The sequence below is a fragment of the Oenanthe melanoleuca genome, chromosome 8 (genome assembly GCF_029582105.1).
Source record: "Oenanthe melanoleuca isolate GR-GAL-2019-014 chromosome 8, OMel1.0, whole genome shotgun sequence".
Classification (NCBI taxonomy): domain Eukaryota; kingdom Metazoa; phylum Chordata; class Aves; order Passeriformes; family Muscicapidae; genus Oenanthe; species Oenanthe melanoleuca.
Window position 1 is genome coordinate 11,253,236 of NC_079342.1, and position 16,486 is coordinate 11,269,721.

The window sequence follows — 16,486 nt, forward strand, 5'->3', positions numbered from 1 at the left end:
AAATTGAGAATTATTTTGGTATAAGACATCATCCTGCTTTTCACTCTCATAGAGTATTCCAAAACCTGTTGTCACATCATTTCCAGTAGCTGTCAAATAAATAAAGTTTCTTCGATAGCTTTATTTTTGGAGTTTTCCTTTTAACTGAGAAAATATAGAACAAGCAAACAAGCACAAACTAAAATTAAAAAAATAGTAAAATTTGACATATACCCAACATCAACTTCATCTGGAAAGTCCAAAATAGCTCCATATATAAAATGCAGGACGACATTCATTTCTGCATGGCTTATGCTGCAAAAAAGAATTAAAAAAATAAAAATTAAAAAATAAAGACATGCCTATAATAAAATACCTCACATTTCTTAGCCAAAGAAGTTGGTCAAAAAGCAGATACACCATCCAGCTGCTCTGTGAATTGAAGGCAAATGATCTGATAAAATTAAAGTAATAAGATTTTGCAACGCAAAAGTATCTAAATGGACTACTACTACTCAATGGACTTCCTGAAACTTTCTAACACTTTAGATCTTTAAAGATAAGTAATAAGCAGACTAATACTAATAACTATATTATTTATACTGATAAAATGGAAAAAGGATTTTTTCATCATGGCCAAGCTCTTCACTAGCAACAACTCAACTATCAGGTAACTATATATTTTAAAATTGTTTCCTTATAATTACTCAAAGTCTTTATTTTATGATATGTTTGGTTTTGCAACACTAAAAATACATTTAGTAGTTTTATTAAAATGCTAAACTCAGAATATTTAGAAAGTCTTTATTCAGATTAAGAAAGCTGGCAGTCCTACCCAGCACTGTTTGCATCCTTTCACAGTCCCAGCATTCTAATGCAGAAAGGCACAGGATGCCTCAATGATGGACATGACCTGAACAACACTTTCTTCTACTTGTGCACACACATTCTTGTGTGCAATCTTCAGGACCCACAAATGCTGTGTGCATTAGTGTAAGTGGAATATTCATGCAGAGCTAAGACCCTTTAAAACATTAGACATATTTAAGTAATTGACATTGATGACTAAAAGCAAAAGGGAAAAAACCCAGCATTGCAACATGCCAAGAAGCAAAATCAGCACAGCTGTCTCCCTGTATAGCAGTGTACACACAACAGCCATAAAGTCAGCGAGGAGGAGTTTCCCCACAGTCTTGACAGCTGTTACCTTAAGCAGATTTTCATTATTTCAGCCATATGTACTTCATTTATAAGTGTTGTAGAAGACAGCACAGAAACCTGCACTAAGCAAAAAAATGTACTGGAAAAGGTAAAATTATGCATATGACTAATAACAACAGAAATTATGAGACACTGGCATGAGAATAGTCTCATACAAGGATTCAGTACTTCTCAGGAAAATGCCTCTACTGAAAAATAAGGATGAAAATTTCTTAACCACATAGAAATCAATTATCAGAATAATTGGTGACTATCAGCCTCTAAAACACCATTAAAATGAAGGAATAAAACAAACTGCAAGTATATTTTTATAAGGATTTGGAAGTTATAACCAAATTTCTGATTTTGCAGCTGCATTATTATACTGACAGGAAATTAAAATGAACATTTAAAAAAGTACCACTTGGTCAAGACATTTTACATTAACACAAAGCAGTTACATTTTGCAGCACTGTAAGGTACACAGTTCTTTCTGAAGAAAACTGAGTCAGCCAACATCATGTCTGAGAAAAAAATCTAACGTACATGGATCAGTACTCCTTTGCTTTTGAAGGAAATTGAATGTACTTCAGTAGAGTTTTCTGATACTGAAAAGAACTGGCAGTCCACAGCTTATCTGTGAAGTCTTAAGTATTCATCCTACAGTGACAGCTCCATTATTCTCACATAAAAAGCCACAGTGAACAAGCCCACTAGATAAAATTGCTTTAGTGTATGCTGCTGGAATATTTAAATAATTAAATAATTAAACACTATTTAGGAAATTTTATTTATCTTTACATTGTAAATATACTTATTGTACAAATTAGTATGAAAATTACATTGTTCAGACACTCAGGGTATTTTTCATGACACGTACAACAAGAAGTGAAAGAAAAGAATTCTCAAGTAGATTGTGAATATTAAAACATACTCTATACAAAAGGATTAGTAACTTTCTTCTGATATAAAAGACTTTTCTGAATCATCTGACAATATTAACAAATACGCTACACACAGAGTTTCATCCTGAAGTCAAAACAGCACTCAGGAAATGTATCAGGCTGGAGAAAAGTGTCAAGGCACATTAATCTTCTGTGCTCAGTACACAGCACAGCCATTACATATTTGCAGTAAATGTAAATTGCCTACCTTTGCTCCCACACGACTTGCAGAGACAACACTTACCCTTGAAGAGTGATGTGCTCTTGAGAGCTTTCAGCCCAACTTCCACTCAGCATAGCAGCAAAGTAACTAGATCTGGCACATAAAATGGCCCTGAGAGAGAAAAAGTAAACATTATTTCACTACATACAAATATTCATGATGAGACTCTTTGATAACATTGACTTAAATCTTTGCCCTTTGTGCATTAAGGTGTCAGCTGTGTACTGCATGCCTTTTCTCCCAGTTTGTATGGAATTTCAAAATATGCTACAGAAAAAACCAAACAGTACTCTATAAATTTTTCAGTTAAAGCTTCTTTTTAGTATGACTTTGCAATTCTCACAGAGGAAATCTATTACCACAAGCATCTTCCTTTTATAAAAAAATTCACATTTATTTCTCCTATTTTATTTACCAAAGAGTAAATAACAGAGTTATTAAATAAAGTAAATAAAGAGTTTATACAGCTCCATTATAAAGAATTATATAGTGAACTTCTTAAATTCTTCTTATATTACAAAATGTGTATTTATTAAAATGGTAAGTATGTAATGTCTTGTATTCAGAATTTTCTACCTACCAAAAGTCAAACAAAACTTGATATTAGCATATGCTGGGACAATATAATGTGTTTTTATAACAAGAGCTATCAGTTACTTCTGTTTACACTTACTGCCCTTCTATATTTAAAAGGCATAAATGGCCATAACACAGCTAATTCAATTTGCTACTACTTCCATAAAAGAGAATTAAGAGACCCCAAAGCTGCAGTCTGCGTAGCTCAGTATGTCTACCAATATCAGTCTTCAAAATATCAGCTAGGAAGACCTTTGCAACAGGACTCTTAAGGTGGAAGTGCAGTGGCAGAGAGGAAGACAGTAGATGAAAGCTGCTTTGTGGTTTCAGTTTTCCAGATCCACACCAGTTATAGTGTCAGCCTTTATGCATCTTATCTGGCTTACTACAGCCACACATAATATTCTCATACATAGAATTTTTTATGACACTTGTTAAGCTTCCTATTATTTATAAAACTAACTTATGTCATGTATTTCCTGTGTCAAGAAAGCAAAAGGTTATACTAGGCATGAGAATTCTTTCTGTTACATGTATTTGTTGTCTCTCAAAATGTTTCTGAACACTCTCATTTTGCGTAGGAAGAAGCATGAAGAATACTATTTATGGTCTCTTTTCTAGTCATTTTATATTCTGTATTCTCTCATCTCTCTTCTCTCCTCCCTCCTCCTGCTTCAGAAGTCTCAATACTTTAAAATTAGAAGCTTCTCACACATTCCTCCTGTGAGTCATCCAGCAAAAATAATAACAATGAAGCTTTTACTGAATGTTTCATATCTCAGTTAAATACGTCCACATATAAAAGGGTGGTATTACAGCCTAACTTGAAGTGTATGAAATTCTGGGTACACACACAATCTCCTTTTTGTAAGATAAAAAAACACAACACCATAGAGATATGGAATACACTTATCTCCAGTTTTTTATTCAGTTCCAAATAAATTTTAATAATGAACAATGATCAATAAACTTCAATAGTTAGAGTGGATTTTTTAAACACTCATTTTAAATAAGACAAGTACTCAGCAGAATATGGACAAGTATGCAGTACCTAAATTTAAATTTTATCAGCATATATTTATAAAATATACGTAGATACCAAATTATTTTGAAATAACTTTATCTGTGCTTCCCTATAGTGATGGTTAGTGCCAGTTTTATAACCAAACAAATCTGACTTGCTTCATGCAGAGCTCTGTAGGAATGCAACACTAGGAAAACATAAACCAGCAACACTAAAGTCTATTGGAAGTTCACAGGACTTTGTGAGAAAGTAAGGAATACTGACACAAAATCTGGGGGCCTAACTGGTCTCCTGTTCGAGAACTTAAAAAAAACCAAAACAACTTTACAGAAAGTAAATCATTCTGGTGCTTTCACCACAATGATATTGGAAGTTCCATTGCCCTTATTAGCTCCTACTGTTCACATGAAACAGTGCTAAAACAAGCTCAAGTCCTGTGCCTGTTTCAGAACATCCTTGTTTTCTCTATGATTTACTGCTGTATTTTTTGATGCTAGTTAAACTAGATACATAGCTCCAGGCAGTAAGTGGCCTAAATTAAAGAAGGTCTGCTGATAGAAGCTCTTTGTTGTGCTATTTTTTCTGCATTAAAGCATTTGTTTCTCAGACTTATGTATCTGAAAACATACAATGTAGACCAGAAGAAACAAATGTCCTTTACTACACTTGATTCTGAAAATGCAGCATATATCCAAATACCCACACAGCTATGACATATCTTCTATAAAGATATTGTCATTAATAAACTTCCCCCCCACCCCAGTTTTGTGTTGAAAAAGTACAAAAGTATTGGAGGATTTTTACAGTTCCTCTCAATTACTTCATGTACTCAAAGGGAACAAATTACAGGCTGTCTAGTTTGCTATCTCAAATGCAAACAGACTTACATCAAAGGTACAAGGAATGGTACTGACACTTTAATTTGCTTTCCCAAGCCACAGAAATACGATAAGCCAAAGTTCTTAAACGGTCTTGGACTTTTGGTCTAGGAAAGGCTCCTGACAATCTTTACATCTACATAAATGAAGTAATGAAAGTAAAACCAGATTTTGTATGCATAGGTTTTGAAGAGTCAAAACAAAAATTAGTACTCCAGAAATTTTCTGCCTATATAGAAATTTTATTCAGCATTAATAAATGGTTTATTAGTAGATTTTTTATTTTCTTTACAGAGCACAGATTTTGTAATTTTATATATATATATATATAAAGTTAGGAAAAAAATCTACAAATATTTCCATGAGTATATACTCAATTTATGAGCTTAAAGTGGTAGTCTTAGAAGTGTTAAAAGTGTAGTTGTTTACAAAATAGTTACTGTTGATGATAAATCATATTCATTAGTATCAAAGTACAGCCACTCCATACCATAAGACCTAAAAGCTGTAATGGCTCACAGATAGGGAACAGCACCAGCAATAATGTTCTATAGATACACAGTAACAGCAGCATTTTATACCAGATGGTTATTGATTGACAAAATGTTTACTGTAAATATTTAGGTACCTGTGAGCTTGAAAATCTTTGTCTTCTACGCAAATATTAATATCTGGACAACAGCACTTCTTGTAGAGCCTCAATAAATCTTCTCCTAACACAGATGCAGTTTCTACTTTGGAATTACCTGCATATAGGGAGAAAAAGCTGTTTTCACTTTGTCAGGTGTACAAGAGACTACTGACAGTGCACAGACAAAATATTTGAAAAGAATCTGACATAATTAATTTTTTTATTATTGCATATTCAAGCTAGGATTTTCCTTGAACAGTTTTCCAAGCATTACTTTTTACTTCTTATTTTGACTGATCAGAAACTTGACAAATGCTCCTAATTTGGTATGTACAGAAGTGCTACAGTTACTCTTTCATAAGATTATGCACACAGTTCATTTTTTTCTGCAGAGGCCAGGAACCTCTGCACTGAAGAGGAGCAGCCCTGAGGAAGTTTGGGGTCAGGCCTCCACCTGAACTGATCTGCTCCTTGAGCCTGTGTCACTGACACAGCTGTAGCAGCCTGCACCTCTGGGGCAGATGCAGTTAAACATTTCCTTGTATTATTTCAGTCAGAGCTGTAGTTGAAACATTCTGAAAGGTTCCAGAATCCTTACAGAACAACAGTGGAACCAGTGCAATTTGCTAGGAAAGGAAAACAAGGGAGATACTCTGCTGTGTGAAGTCCCACATGGTGAGGAGTGGAGCTTACTGTATTCCAGGGAAAAGACAGGACATGGTGATCACCATGCCTGAAGCCTGGCAATTCCAGATTTAAAACACCTGGGAATTGTGCCTGCCTAACTTCTGCAGCAATTCATTTGTTCAAAGGGTGAGGTAATGAGGTAGGCCATAGAAAAGAATATGCTACATCTGTGCTGTAACAATAGTTTTAATTTTGCCTGCATTTTTACAACTGTGGAAGTATTTGAAAAATTATTTAAAAGACAAAGAGAAAAAAGTGTATTTCCAAACTTACCTGCAGCAGCTTTGTCGCTTTCTGCATCAATAACTGCTTCTGGAATTTCTTCCTCAATACCAGACAAACAAACAACTTCTCTCTGCACAGCTCCACTTGGAGTATTCTGATCAACTGGTGTTCTTTTGCTTTGTCCAAGACAATTTATATTTTTTTGAGTGTTCTGAAGAGTCATAGTGCTGCTTTCTTGTATTTTCCTCATAAACAACTCCTCAATTTCTTTAAGATTTATATCAGATGAATATAGAATCCTAAAAGATGACACTAATCTTTATTCCCACAACTTTTCAATTGAAGAAAAATAAAAAATTACATTTTTTTCATCTAACAAAATTAATGACCAGAAAACAAAGAGTTAGACTCTCTGGTGCTTAAAAAACCCAACTTTTAAAAAGGTATCTCGGAAAAACTTATTTCTGCAAATGCTTGAAAAGCATAAAGATGCACCACAAAATATCAAAACTTTCTAACATCAAGGTTACAGTAAAAAAAAAATAGAAATTGTATAGAGATATAAATGAATTGGAGAAATACATTTTAATTTCAAAGAAAACACTTAAAGCACAAAAATTTGCACTTAAGATTACCCAAGAATTTTCACTTTGCCCATCTAGTAATTCCAGCTTCCCACTTTCCCATCTGTTTCACCAGCTTATTTTTGGCTCAGGATCTGGAAAGGCTAACAAAGCCTGCAGTCTGTGATGGCGAAGATCTCACAATTATAGAAACAGACTGCACTCCAGCACAGACAACATGTCTTATCCTTGGTTTCATACCATCTAGATGAAGTTAAAGTTTAACAGAAGAGCTACAGTTCCTTTGGATGTAGCAGAAATACTCAGAGATCTGCTTTAGTCAATCACTCCATGGCAAAGAGGCTTTTCTGTTAATACTCAGAGAACAGTAATTTGAGTGTGTTATTTGAACACTACTCTGACAGGGCAGAGAAAACATACAAAGAAATCATCTTCCTTCTTAACTCCTATATTTAAAGGATTGAGATAGGTAGAATTTTTTTTTTTTTTTTGTCTATGTGATACAGGTCATCACCTGAAGGAGACAAGAAGAAACAAGAATGTAGGGAATGAGAATGTTAATATTTTATTAAATTTTGAAAGCAAGTGCCAGGAGAGGATCTATCAGGAACAATAAGATTTCACATGGAAAGAGTAAGATCAGTGGACCCTTTTTACACGTGATTTTAAGGTTGTTGTGGATGTATGTGATTTCAGAACTCCTAACCTGTTAACTGACCATAAATTCTTTTCATATTTAAAGTGCCTTCCAACCTAACATAATAATAGCATGAGGGAAAGACAAGTAATAACATGCCATATTACCAAGAACAGGAACTAAAATTGCTTGATGGAGCAGGGAGACTTTGCAATACTTTAGAAAATTCAAGACCACAACTTCCACACATTTTTCCCCATTCACTGTGCTTCATGCTATGTAACATCTGTGTTTTACAGCTCTAAGGCAGTAGGAATCAAGAATAGAAATTCAGAGTAGAAACCCAGTTAAGCTACAGATTTTAAAATTTCACAGAAGTATCCTGAAGTTTTGTCTTCAAGTTTTTTTTGTCCACGTTAGACCTTCCAAGAACTGTCACTTGAAGTCACATAAACAATGCCGGTACTAAAAAAAAACAAACAAAAAAACCTGCAATAATTTGCACTTCATCCCTGCATCTTCACCAGATGTAAGCTAATACCACAATAACACAAGTTCACTGGTCACATACTGAATGCAAAAAACTGCAGGAAGTCCCCTAGGCTAAATTTGCACTGGAATTTTTCTTATTCACCTTTCTGTTGCAACAGAGCTTTTGCATATTTAACATGTAGACAGTACAAATTGACTTTGAGGGAGAAAGAAAATTAGCAGCAGCAGATAGAGTGTTTTGGCATAAATTAATTATTTTAATATTCTTACTTACTTTCTGCAGTAACTGAAAAATGTCCATAGGGAATCTCTTAAGCTAGGCAATGAAGGAACAATCTCCTGGGAATGCTCAGGGTATTTTCAGAGAATCTACACAAGAAACCTCAGGATTGCAATAATTTTATTATCACTAGGCTTCAGTCAATAAAAGCGGCATCAACTAGGAACTCAGAAAATAAAACAAATAAAGTGGCATTTAAAACCAGAGCTAAGTACCTGGTTTCTGGGTCTGAAAAACTTTGTTCTATTTTAAGTAAGTTTCTTCCCGTAAAAAGTCAAGAAACTTAGACTCTTTCAGTTAACATTTAAAATTCACATTCCTGGATTTATTACTTCCATAAATTTAGCAGGTTATCTTAATATTAGAGTTCTGCTTAAAACAGACTATAAGCTTACTACTTTGAAAGACTCATGGATGCATCCATTATTCGGCTTCACAGACAGCAAAATAATTTTTGGCACATCTTTTGGAAATTTCCTTTTATCTCAGTAAATCCCATTAGATGTTTCCAGAATGCAAGATTCTGAAGTTTTCTATAACCTGCTATAAAAAAAATTTGCTTGGCAGCACCCTGTATTTTACAGGCTCATTTCTAAAGCAAATTTTTCTACACTGCTTCCTCTGGAGTACTGAATGGTGCCTTTCTGCATAAAAAAAAGCTAGGGAAATCTGGCATCCTTGGACCTCAGATGGTTTAGTGATAATGTAAAACCATCTCTTCAAAGCAGGTGCTTTTAAGAATCCAGGACCCTTACTGCAGAATTGTGTTAGGAATAGTTTTTAAAACCTGTTCCAAACCTCATGAGCAGGCATCATTCAATGTGCCATCCTAGTTTTGTTATCTGAAGAGCAGAAGACAACAATTCTATCAAGTTATAAATCTCTTCTGTAAGTCAGACAGAGGCATATCATCACAAGATGATCCCCAGAGCCTTCTCTTCTCCAGGCTGAACAACTCGTCTTCATGGGAGAGGTGCTCCAGAGCTCTGACCAGCTTTGTTGCCCCCCTCTTGACTCATTCCAACAGGTACTTTGTATCCTAGGGGTCCCAGAGCTGGAGGAGCTTTGCAGGTGGAGTCTCAGGAGAGCAGAGCAGAGGGCCAGAGTCACCTCCATCTACCTGCTGGCCCTGCTGCTTTGGGTGCAGCCCAGGCTGGGGTTGGCTTTCTGGGCTATAAGTGCATATTCTGGCTCATGCAGAGCATCTTGTTAACCAACCACAACCATCCAGACTATTTCTTATCCCTCTGTGAAATCAAGCCTCTCGAGCTGAGAGATATGAATGTCATAACAACTAAATTAACACCAAAGTATCTTCTGCACATGTCTGAAATACCATATTATATGGTTTTACTTAAACAGTGGGCACAAATGCCAAAATGAAACCCAAATCTGTTTACTTTTATTAATAAAAATAAAACCAATATAGGAAGCCTCTGAATCACTGCATGCCCAGAAAGTTAATGCACCCACATCTAGCAAACCCAACTGCAGCAAACACTCTTGTGTACTGCATTTAATCTTGGTAGACTTGCAAAAATATTTCAGCAATACATCATCATTGTCTAAGTTAGGCATTTCATATGCACAGCTTCAACCTACCCTAACCACTTAAGATTTGCTAAAAAACAAGGCTGCTTTATTTTTGCAGTCAAGATGATTGTTTTAATTGAACGGATTTCTTGAGACAAGTGTTTCAGTGAACTTCTTGTGGGATGCAACATCAACTCCTTTACTGCCTCACAGAGGTGCTGATTAAATTTTCTAATTTCTTGTGAAAGGTATGCATTTCACAACAATCTGACTCTTAAACAGTCATGGGTTCTGTGAAAGGTTTCTAATAGTTTCTCACAGATCAAATTTTTTTTTTTTCTTCAGCCATAAATCCATTGCATTAAGATATTATGTTTCCAGATACACCCCTACTGAATATATTCTGACCAGATAGTTCAGCTTCTCAACTGTCTTTGAGAAGCTGAGATTAGATATAAACACGGATCAAAAACAATCCAGTCAGAAAAAAGACAAATTTATTGTTTCCATGTATGTGGAAAGGAGATAAGAGTGTCGTTCTCTGGCATGTTTTTAAAGCCCATTTTCATCAAAATAAACAAATTGTGGTGAAGTCTTTCTTTCCCCAACAGGATATAGCATAAAATCTAAGACACAAGCTTCAGGTTGTACCTTATTTATTTCCCTCCTTAGCAATGTCTAATTCTTCTCAGTGACTAACTTAGCTCATGTTTATAACCACAAAAACTAACTTGATGCTGTAGTGACAAACTGAGGCCAGAGAGTATGGTTGTAAAAACAAATGTAGGAAAAAGTTAAAACACCTTAAGTATTCAAGACAGGGAGATTCCTTAATCTCTTAACATGGTTCACAATAATTTGTTTTCAACTTTAATCACTTCTCACTGTTACACTAGAAATAACTTTTAACAGAGGATTTTAATTTCCACAATTTGGGATTTATTTTTTCACAGTTTAAGACAGTCGCATCATATCTCCTATACTGCCACATTTGTAGAGCAAGGTTTGTTAATTTTGGTTGTTTTGGGATGGATGTCTTTTTTCATCTGTAGTGCTAGTTCCCTTATGTCTTAATGCAGGGAAAGGAATAGTTGTTGTGCCAAAAAATCCACCTGCAAGTGCCACAAAAAGCCCTTTTTGCAACTGATTGTTTTTAAGACGGTCATTTAGAGAAGATACTCCTTGCATGGTAGGCTGCACCACATCAATAGGCACGAGTGATGAAAGGATAAAAAAGGATACAAGGGAAGGACCATATCAAAATAGTCTGTATAAATCACAAAATTCCAAAAACATGTGAGGAAGTCTATTCTTCTAAAATAAAGTTGTCTGTAACCATAACACACTAGGAGGAATACACAAGCATAGATATTAACGTAGGATTGCTGCAGCATAAACGTAAAGGAATTCAGTATGCATACACATAACTCAGGAGGAACTTTGTCTTCTCCAAAACAGCTGTTATCCAGTGGGCACTGTGACAAGCTAGTAATCAGGAAGAAGAAACTCATAGACAATTTATTTAAAGAAGTATTTCCCTTTTTCACTACTTTGCAATCCTGTGTTTTCCAGTGGAACTCTAACTGGGAATTGTATTTAAAGAACAAATATCCACAAACATTCTATCTGGTGTAACTTGTTTATGAAAACCTCACATGCAAGAGAATATCATGCTGAAAATGCTTACATGCTCCAAGAACTAGGCTGGCTTCCAGTAAAACTAAAGCTCTAATTTAAGGCACTATTTTGTTGGAAATAGTTCCAAGCCATCACCTTCTGTAATGCCAGTATGCTGCTGTGTAATTCTAACAGGTACCCCACCTTATGGCTTGGTTTTTTTTCCCCTGCACACAGAAAAGAATCTGATAGACGTGAGCAACACTGAGTTTGCAAGAGGTATGGCAGGGTGGCAGATGAAACGGGAACAATGCTGTAGGGTATCTGTAGGGTATCTGTATTCACAGCAGTTACTATAATTGAAGATTTTTTATACAAAGGAAATGTGCATACATAGACTACAGAAAGAAGTTACTGCCATCATGCTGTATAGAGTTTACCTTCTAAAAGGTTTCTGCCTGCACTTAAGCGAGATGTAGCATCCTTGTCCTGCCTGATACCGAATTCTACAAGCATAACATGGTCGAAAGCTTGGCTGGTCTACTTTGAATCCACTGCTGGTACTGCAAACTAACCCCTGTGGCAGTAAATGTCACAATGACAATCGTATTCCTTTGTATTTGATTGTATATATTACTTTTTAACTGGCTCACTGTCATTAGGTCCTTCTCTCTCCTTCCTTGTATCAGACCCCCTAACAGAAATATTAAGAAACAAAATCTAGATTTTTATTGCTAAAGCAATATTTTAGCAACTGCAAGAGAAAATAAAAAGCAGTTTGCTTCTCAGCAGGCAAGACAGTAATGATCTAATGATTTGTGACAGACAGCCATCCTTCAGGGATGCTAAGTTTCTCTTCTTGAGGCACACTGCAGAACCCTGCCTAGGCAGTCATCTCCAGCTATCAATGTACTTGCAATGTTGACATTTTTATAGTTGTGTCCTGAAGAATGACAGAAGGCTATTGGAGGGCAGAGTCAATATTACATTAACTCCACCAGGCAAATTGCAGGGTGTGTAGTGGCTGCAGTATGGATGCTGCACGTCTGGGGACCAGAAGTTTCTTCCCGGTGTCCTCAGATAGTGCAAGTGTACAGGGTGAAACAAAACACTGCTTAGATGCTCCTCTACTTTGTGCTAAGGCTATGCAGAAAGATTAGCATGAAGTTTAATATGCCCTATCTCCTGCTCAAAAGAGGAAGCAAGAGGAGCTGCACAGCCTCCAGCATACAAATGACATGTGGCCCACTTCATCTCTCCTGATGTGGAGAGACAGAGGCCCAAAGGAAGTGTGCCTCATGGAGATGCAGGCCAGATATAGCTCGTGAGAAAATAAAGTTCCCAAATCCCCATGGAAAGATAATTTTACTCAAGAAAATAAAAGCAAAGCTGAATACAAACAGGAAAAGGAATGAGATTTTTTATAGTTTTGATGAACTCTGCAATACTATTACTAGTATTCTACTTCTCCATATATACAAAAGACCAGAACGTTTGCAGAAGACAATAACTTTCTCTCAGGAACTCAGCTGCAGCTACAGTTCTCTGTTACAATTCATCATGGCAGTTTACATGCTCCAAGAACTAGCTGGCTTCCAGTGAAACTAAAGCTCTAATTTAAAGGCACTGTTTTGCACTTTATAAAGACCTAATTAATTTGCATCTTAATAATAAGAAACCACTGAGATTCAACAGCCACTGATACTACTTGATCATCTGAACAATGGATTAGGCTCTTTTCAACCAATCCTTTCTTTGGTCCAAATGAGTTCATTGTTGTCAAACTTCAGTGCACCCTGTAAGTACAAATCCCCACAGAATGTTCTAGGTTAGAGGACTCAAAAGGTGAAGTATCAAACAGCACCAAAGACTAAGTTAAAAAAAAGCAATTATCTTGCAAAGCACACTTCAAACACAGCTTAGAACATATGGGGAGGTTCATTTGAAGATTCTAAACTCACTGTGAAAAGACACATGGTTTACAGTTAGTTGAGCTGAGGTTGAGTTGAGTTTAAAGGTGCTTTCCAATACCATGCTTTTTGGAGAACATGCAGGACTCCAGACATTATTCCTTGCCTTATAGCAAATCCAGACAAAACTGAAAGCAAGTATCAGTGACATATTAAGTGCTTATCATTAAGAATAGAAATCTCTGCTATAACAGTATATAAATAATTATTCAGAATAATTATTTCAAAATTAATTCGATTTTTTTAAAAATGGCATTATCATGCTTCTCTATTAAATTCTTCTGTAACACCACTTACATGACTGTGAAATAATTAATGATATCACAGTAACAATGGAATCAGGAAAGATACAAGACAAACCCCATGCTGTTTTGTTTCGTACTTGTTTTGCTAATGCTTCTACCAGGCTGTAGCAGTAACCCAACAAATTCCTGGTAATCAACCTGCTCCACTACAAGGACTTTATGTTTCAGATATTACTCTGAGTTCAGAAAGTTTTCTTTCATAAATAGGTTGTGTTTCAAGCACTAAACTTTAAAACTGCAACACTATCCTGTTGCTATTGGCAACAATCTCAGGAGACTGCAAGTACCTACATTTTCTAGGCACATCCTGAATTCATGTGAAATCCCAGAGTGATTTCTTTCTACCACTTTGCTCCTGGTGCATTCCTGTTAAGCGTTGATCAGCTCTAACACCAACTCTTTTTAAGGGAAAGTAGGTGGCACCACCACAGCTTTGTAAGAGAAAAGCAGTTCTTTGAAAAAAGGATTAGAGGAACTTACGAGAAGGAGGATTGCAAGGTCTGGTGGCAGCACCAGCCAACACCCCTCCTGTAACTCACCTAAGGTTTGGAGCAAGACATGAGAGATGTTGCATATGTGGCAATGGGAAAATAGCTGGCAGTGCAAAAACATGCTGACCCTTGCACTAGTCCCTGGGGAGTAGCCAGCCCACACACCTCCCTCTGGGATCCCAGTTTGCATCAAAGCTATGCCCGTGGGTCACTAGGACTTGAGAGATGAGTTTCGAGCTTAATGCATTTTCATCCGACTTGCTGAAATTCTCCTAGATTTCTGTATCCATAACTTTTAAAAATATGAGCTGAGAGTGGGTTCTATTTGCTGTTTTCACCTGGGAATCTTGCTGAAAAGGGTTTTAATAGGCACAGACAATCTCAAAGGATTTTTGCTGGGTTTTTCTCTTTTTCTATTACAAGTCCTTTACATCCCATAAAAAAAGCACATTAAGGTGGAGAGTACAGCCATGTGCTATCAGCAGAAGGACGAAGGCAGAGGCAAAGAAAGAAGTTACAGAAAAGTGCTCTGCAAACTCTGCAGGAAGGCTGCCTTGAATGGGAAAAGCTTTGAAACAGGTGCCGGCACTGGGAAAAAAGAAGAGGCAGGACACAAGAGAGGTGCTGCCGGGGCCAGCCCATCAATGCAGCCGCGGCCGCGCACTCACCGCAGGAATTCTCGTAACTCCGCGGGCTCCATGCCGTCCAGCTGCAGCTGCCCCCCCGCCAGACGTTCGCAGAGCAGCGGCGCTCGCGCCAGCAGCACCGCCCGGTGCGCCCGCACCTCCTGGTCGCCTGCTCGGACGATCACGTCGGAGCGGGTCCCCTCCAACAGCAGCCTGCGGGACGGCACCGTTACCGCGTGTCCCCGCCCCGCCCCGCCCCGCTCGGCGCAGCCCCGGCCCGGCCGCCCCCCGCGCCCACCTGTGCAGGTCCTGCCGGAGCTGCTCGGCCAGCGCCTCCTTCAGCCGCTGCCGCTCTGCCGCCGCCGGGCCGGGGCCCTTCGGCACCGCGCCGCCGCAGCAGCGCGCCATGTGCCGGCCACCACTCCGCTCCAGGCACGGCGACAGACACCAGGGCGGGACTAGCAGTCGGTGCCCTGCCGGCGGGCCGCCGCAGTCACGGAGAGCACCGGGACGGCGCTCGGGGCGCGGGCAGTAACCGGTCCCAGAGCGGGAGCGCCGCGGGACTCGCGCTGCGCGGGACGCGGCGGCTTCCCCGCGCCGCTCGGGGGGCGGGGCCAGCACGGGTCTCCGCCAATGAGGGCCGGTGGCGCTGTCCTGGCCCCGCCCCCGGCAGGGAACCGGAGGAGAGGGTGGGGCCTCCCTCATGGGGCGGGGCCTCGGCCGGCCGAGGAGGGTGCCGCCTGCAGTGCGCCCCCTGCCGGCCGCCGCTCCGCCTCACGCCGTGCGGGCCCGGTCGCAGGCCGCTCCCTCACACGGGGCCGTTCCCTCACACCAGGGCCATTCCCGCACACCAAGGCTGTTCCCTCACACTAAAGCCATTCCCTCACTCGAGGGCTGTTCCCTCACACCAGTGCCATTCCCGCCGCATCCCCGAGCGCAGCGCCCTCGTGTGCGGGGCCCGGCGTTCCCCGCCGCCCCTGCCGTGTGCACCTGCTGCAGGGAAGGAAGCGGGGAGGGCTGCAGCTTCCAAACAGCCTGTGCTCTGCCGGAAAATCCCTACTCCCCAGCACCGGCTGTCTTGCCAAAGCAGAACTGCTGCACAGGTGAGGGACGTCTCTCGGTGCCACTTCCTGAGACAAGGGAGAGCCTTTCCAGCCTCACAGTGTAAGTAAGAGAGACACATAACCATTTAAGTTGGTAAGTGTTCAAAGTATTCAGGGAAAAACCTTTGAAAGGCAAATACCATTGGTGGATGGAAAGATGCAAGTTCAACACCATTGTCGCGATCCTGAGGAGACTCTTCTGGGATTTGCAGAAGGGGACGAGGGCAGCTCCTTCCTTGCGAGGTTACACTGAACAGGGACTGCACCGAGTACCCGAGTGGGACACTGGCTCAAAAGAGAGGACACACAGGGCAGTGTGGCTATGCATTGGGACTCCCCAGTATCTCTGAGCTCTGTTCTGCTCTGGTGTGGACAGCTGGTTCAGGCTCACCTGGCCCTGATGCCTCCCCCAGTGGAATCTTGTTCACCTTGATTCCAGGGCACTGCACTTCCTCTGCAGATGGAAAGGGAGGCTTTGGAA

At 39.3% G+C, this 16,486-nt stretch overlaps 1 protein-coding gene across 2 annotated transcripts in view; it reads right to left on the minus strand.

The window, feature by feature from the left end:
* BTBD8 (BTB domain containing 8) overlaps positions 1 to 15,506 on the minus strand; it is a 38,351-nt gene extending 22,845 nt beyond the window's left edge. The window contains exons 1-6 of one of the 2 annotated variants that reach the window (XM_056497933.1): positions 15,201 to 15,506; positions 14,945 to 15,115; positions 6,416 to 6,666; positions 5,453 to 5,570; positions 2,368 to 2,457; positions 214 to 294 (exon numbers count right to left, since the gene is read on the minus strand). In XM_056497933.1, coding sequence (XP_056353908.1) covers positions 214 to 294; positions 2,368 to 2,457; positions 5,453 to 5,570; positions 6,416 to 6,666; positions 14,945 to 15,115; positions 15,201 to 15,310 — 821 coding nt within the window. In that variant the 5' untranslated portion in view covers positions 15,311 to 15,506. Of the gene's footprint in view, positions 1 to 213; positions 295 to 2,367; positions 2,458 to 5,452; positions 5,571 to 6,415; positions 6,667 to 7,002; positions 9,958 to 14,944; positions 15,116 to 15,200 lie in introns of those variants that run through there. The other variant, XM_056497934.1, reaches the window with a different exon arrangement.
* Between the last annotated feature and the right edge of the window lie 980 nt (positions 15,507 to 16,486).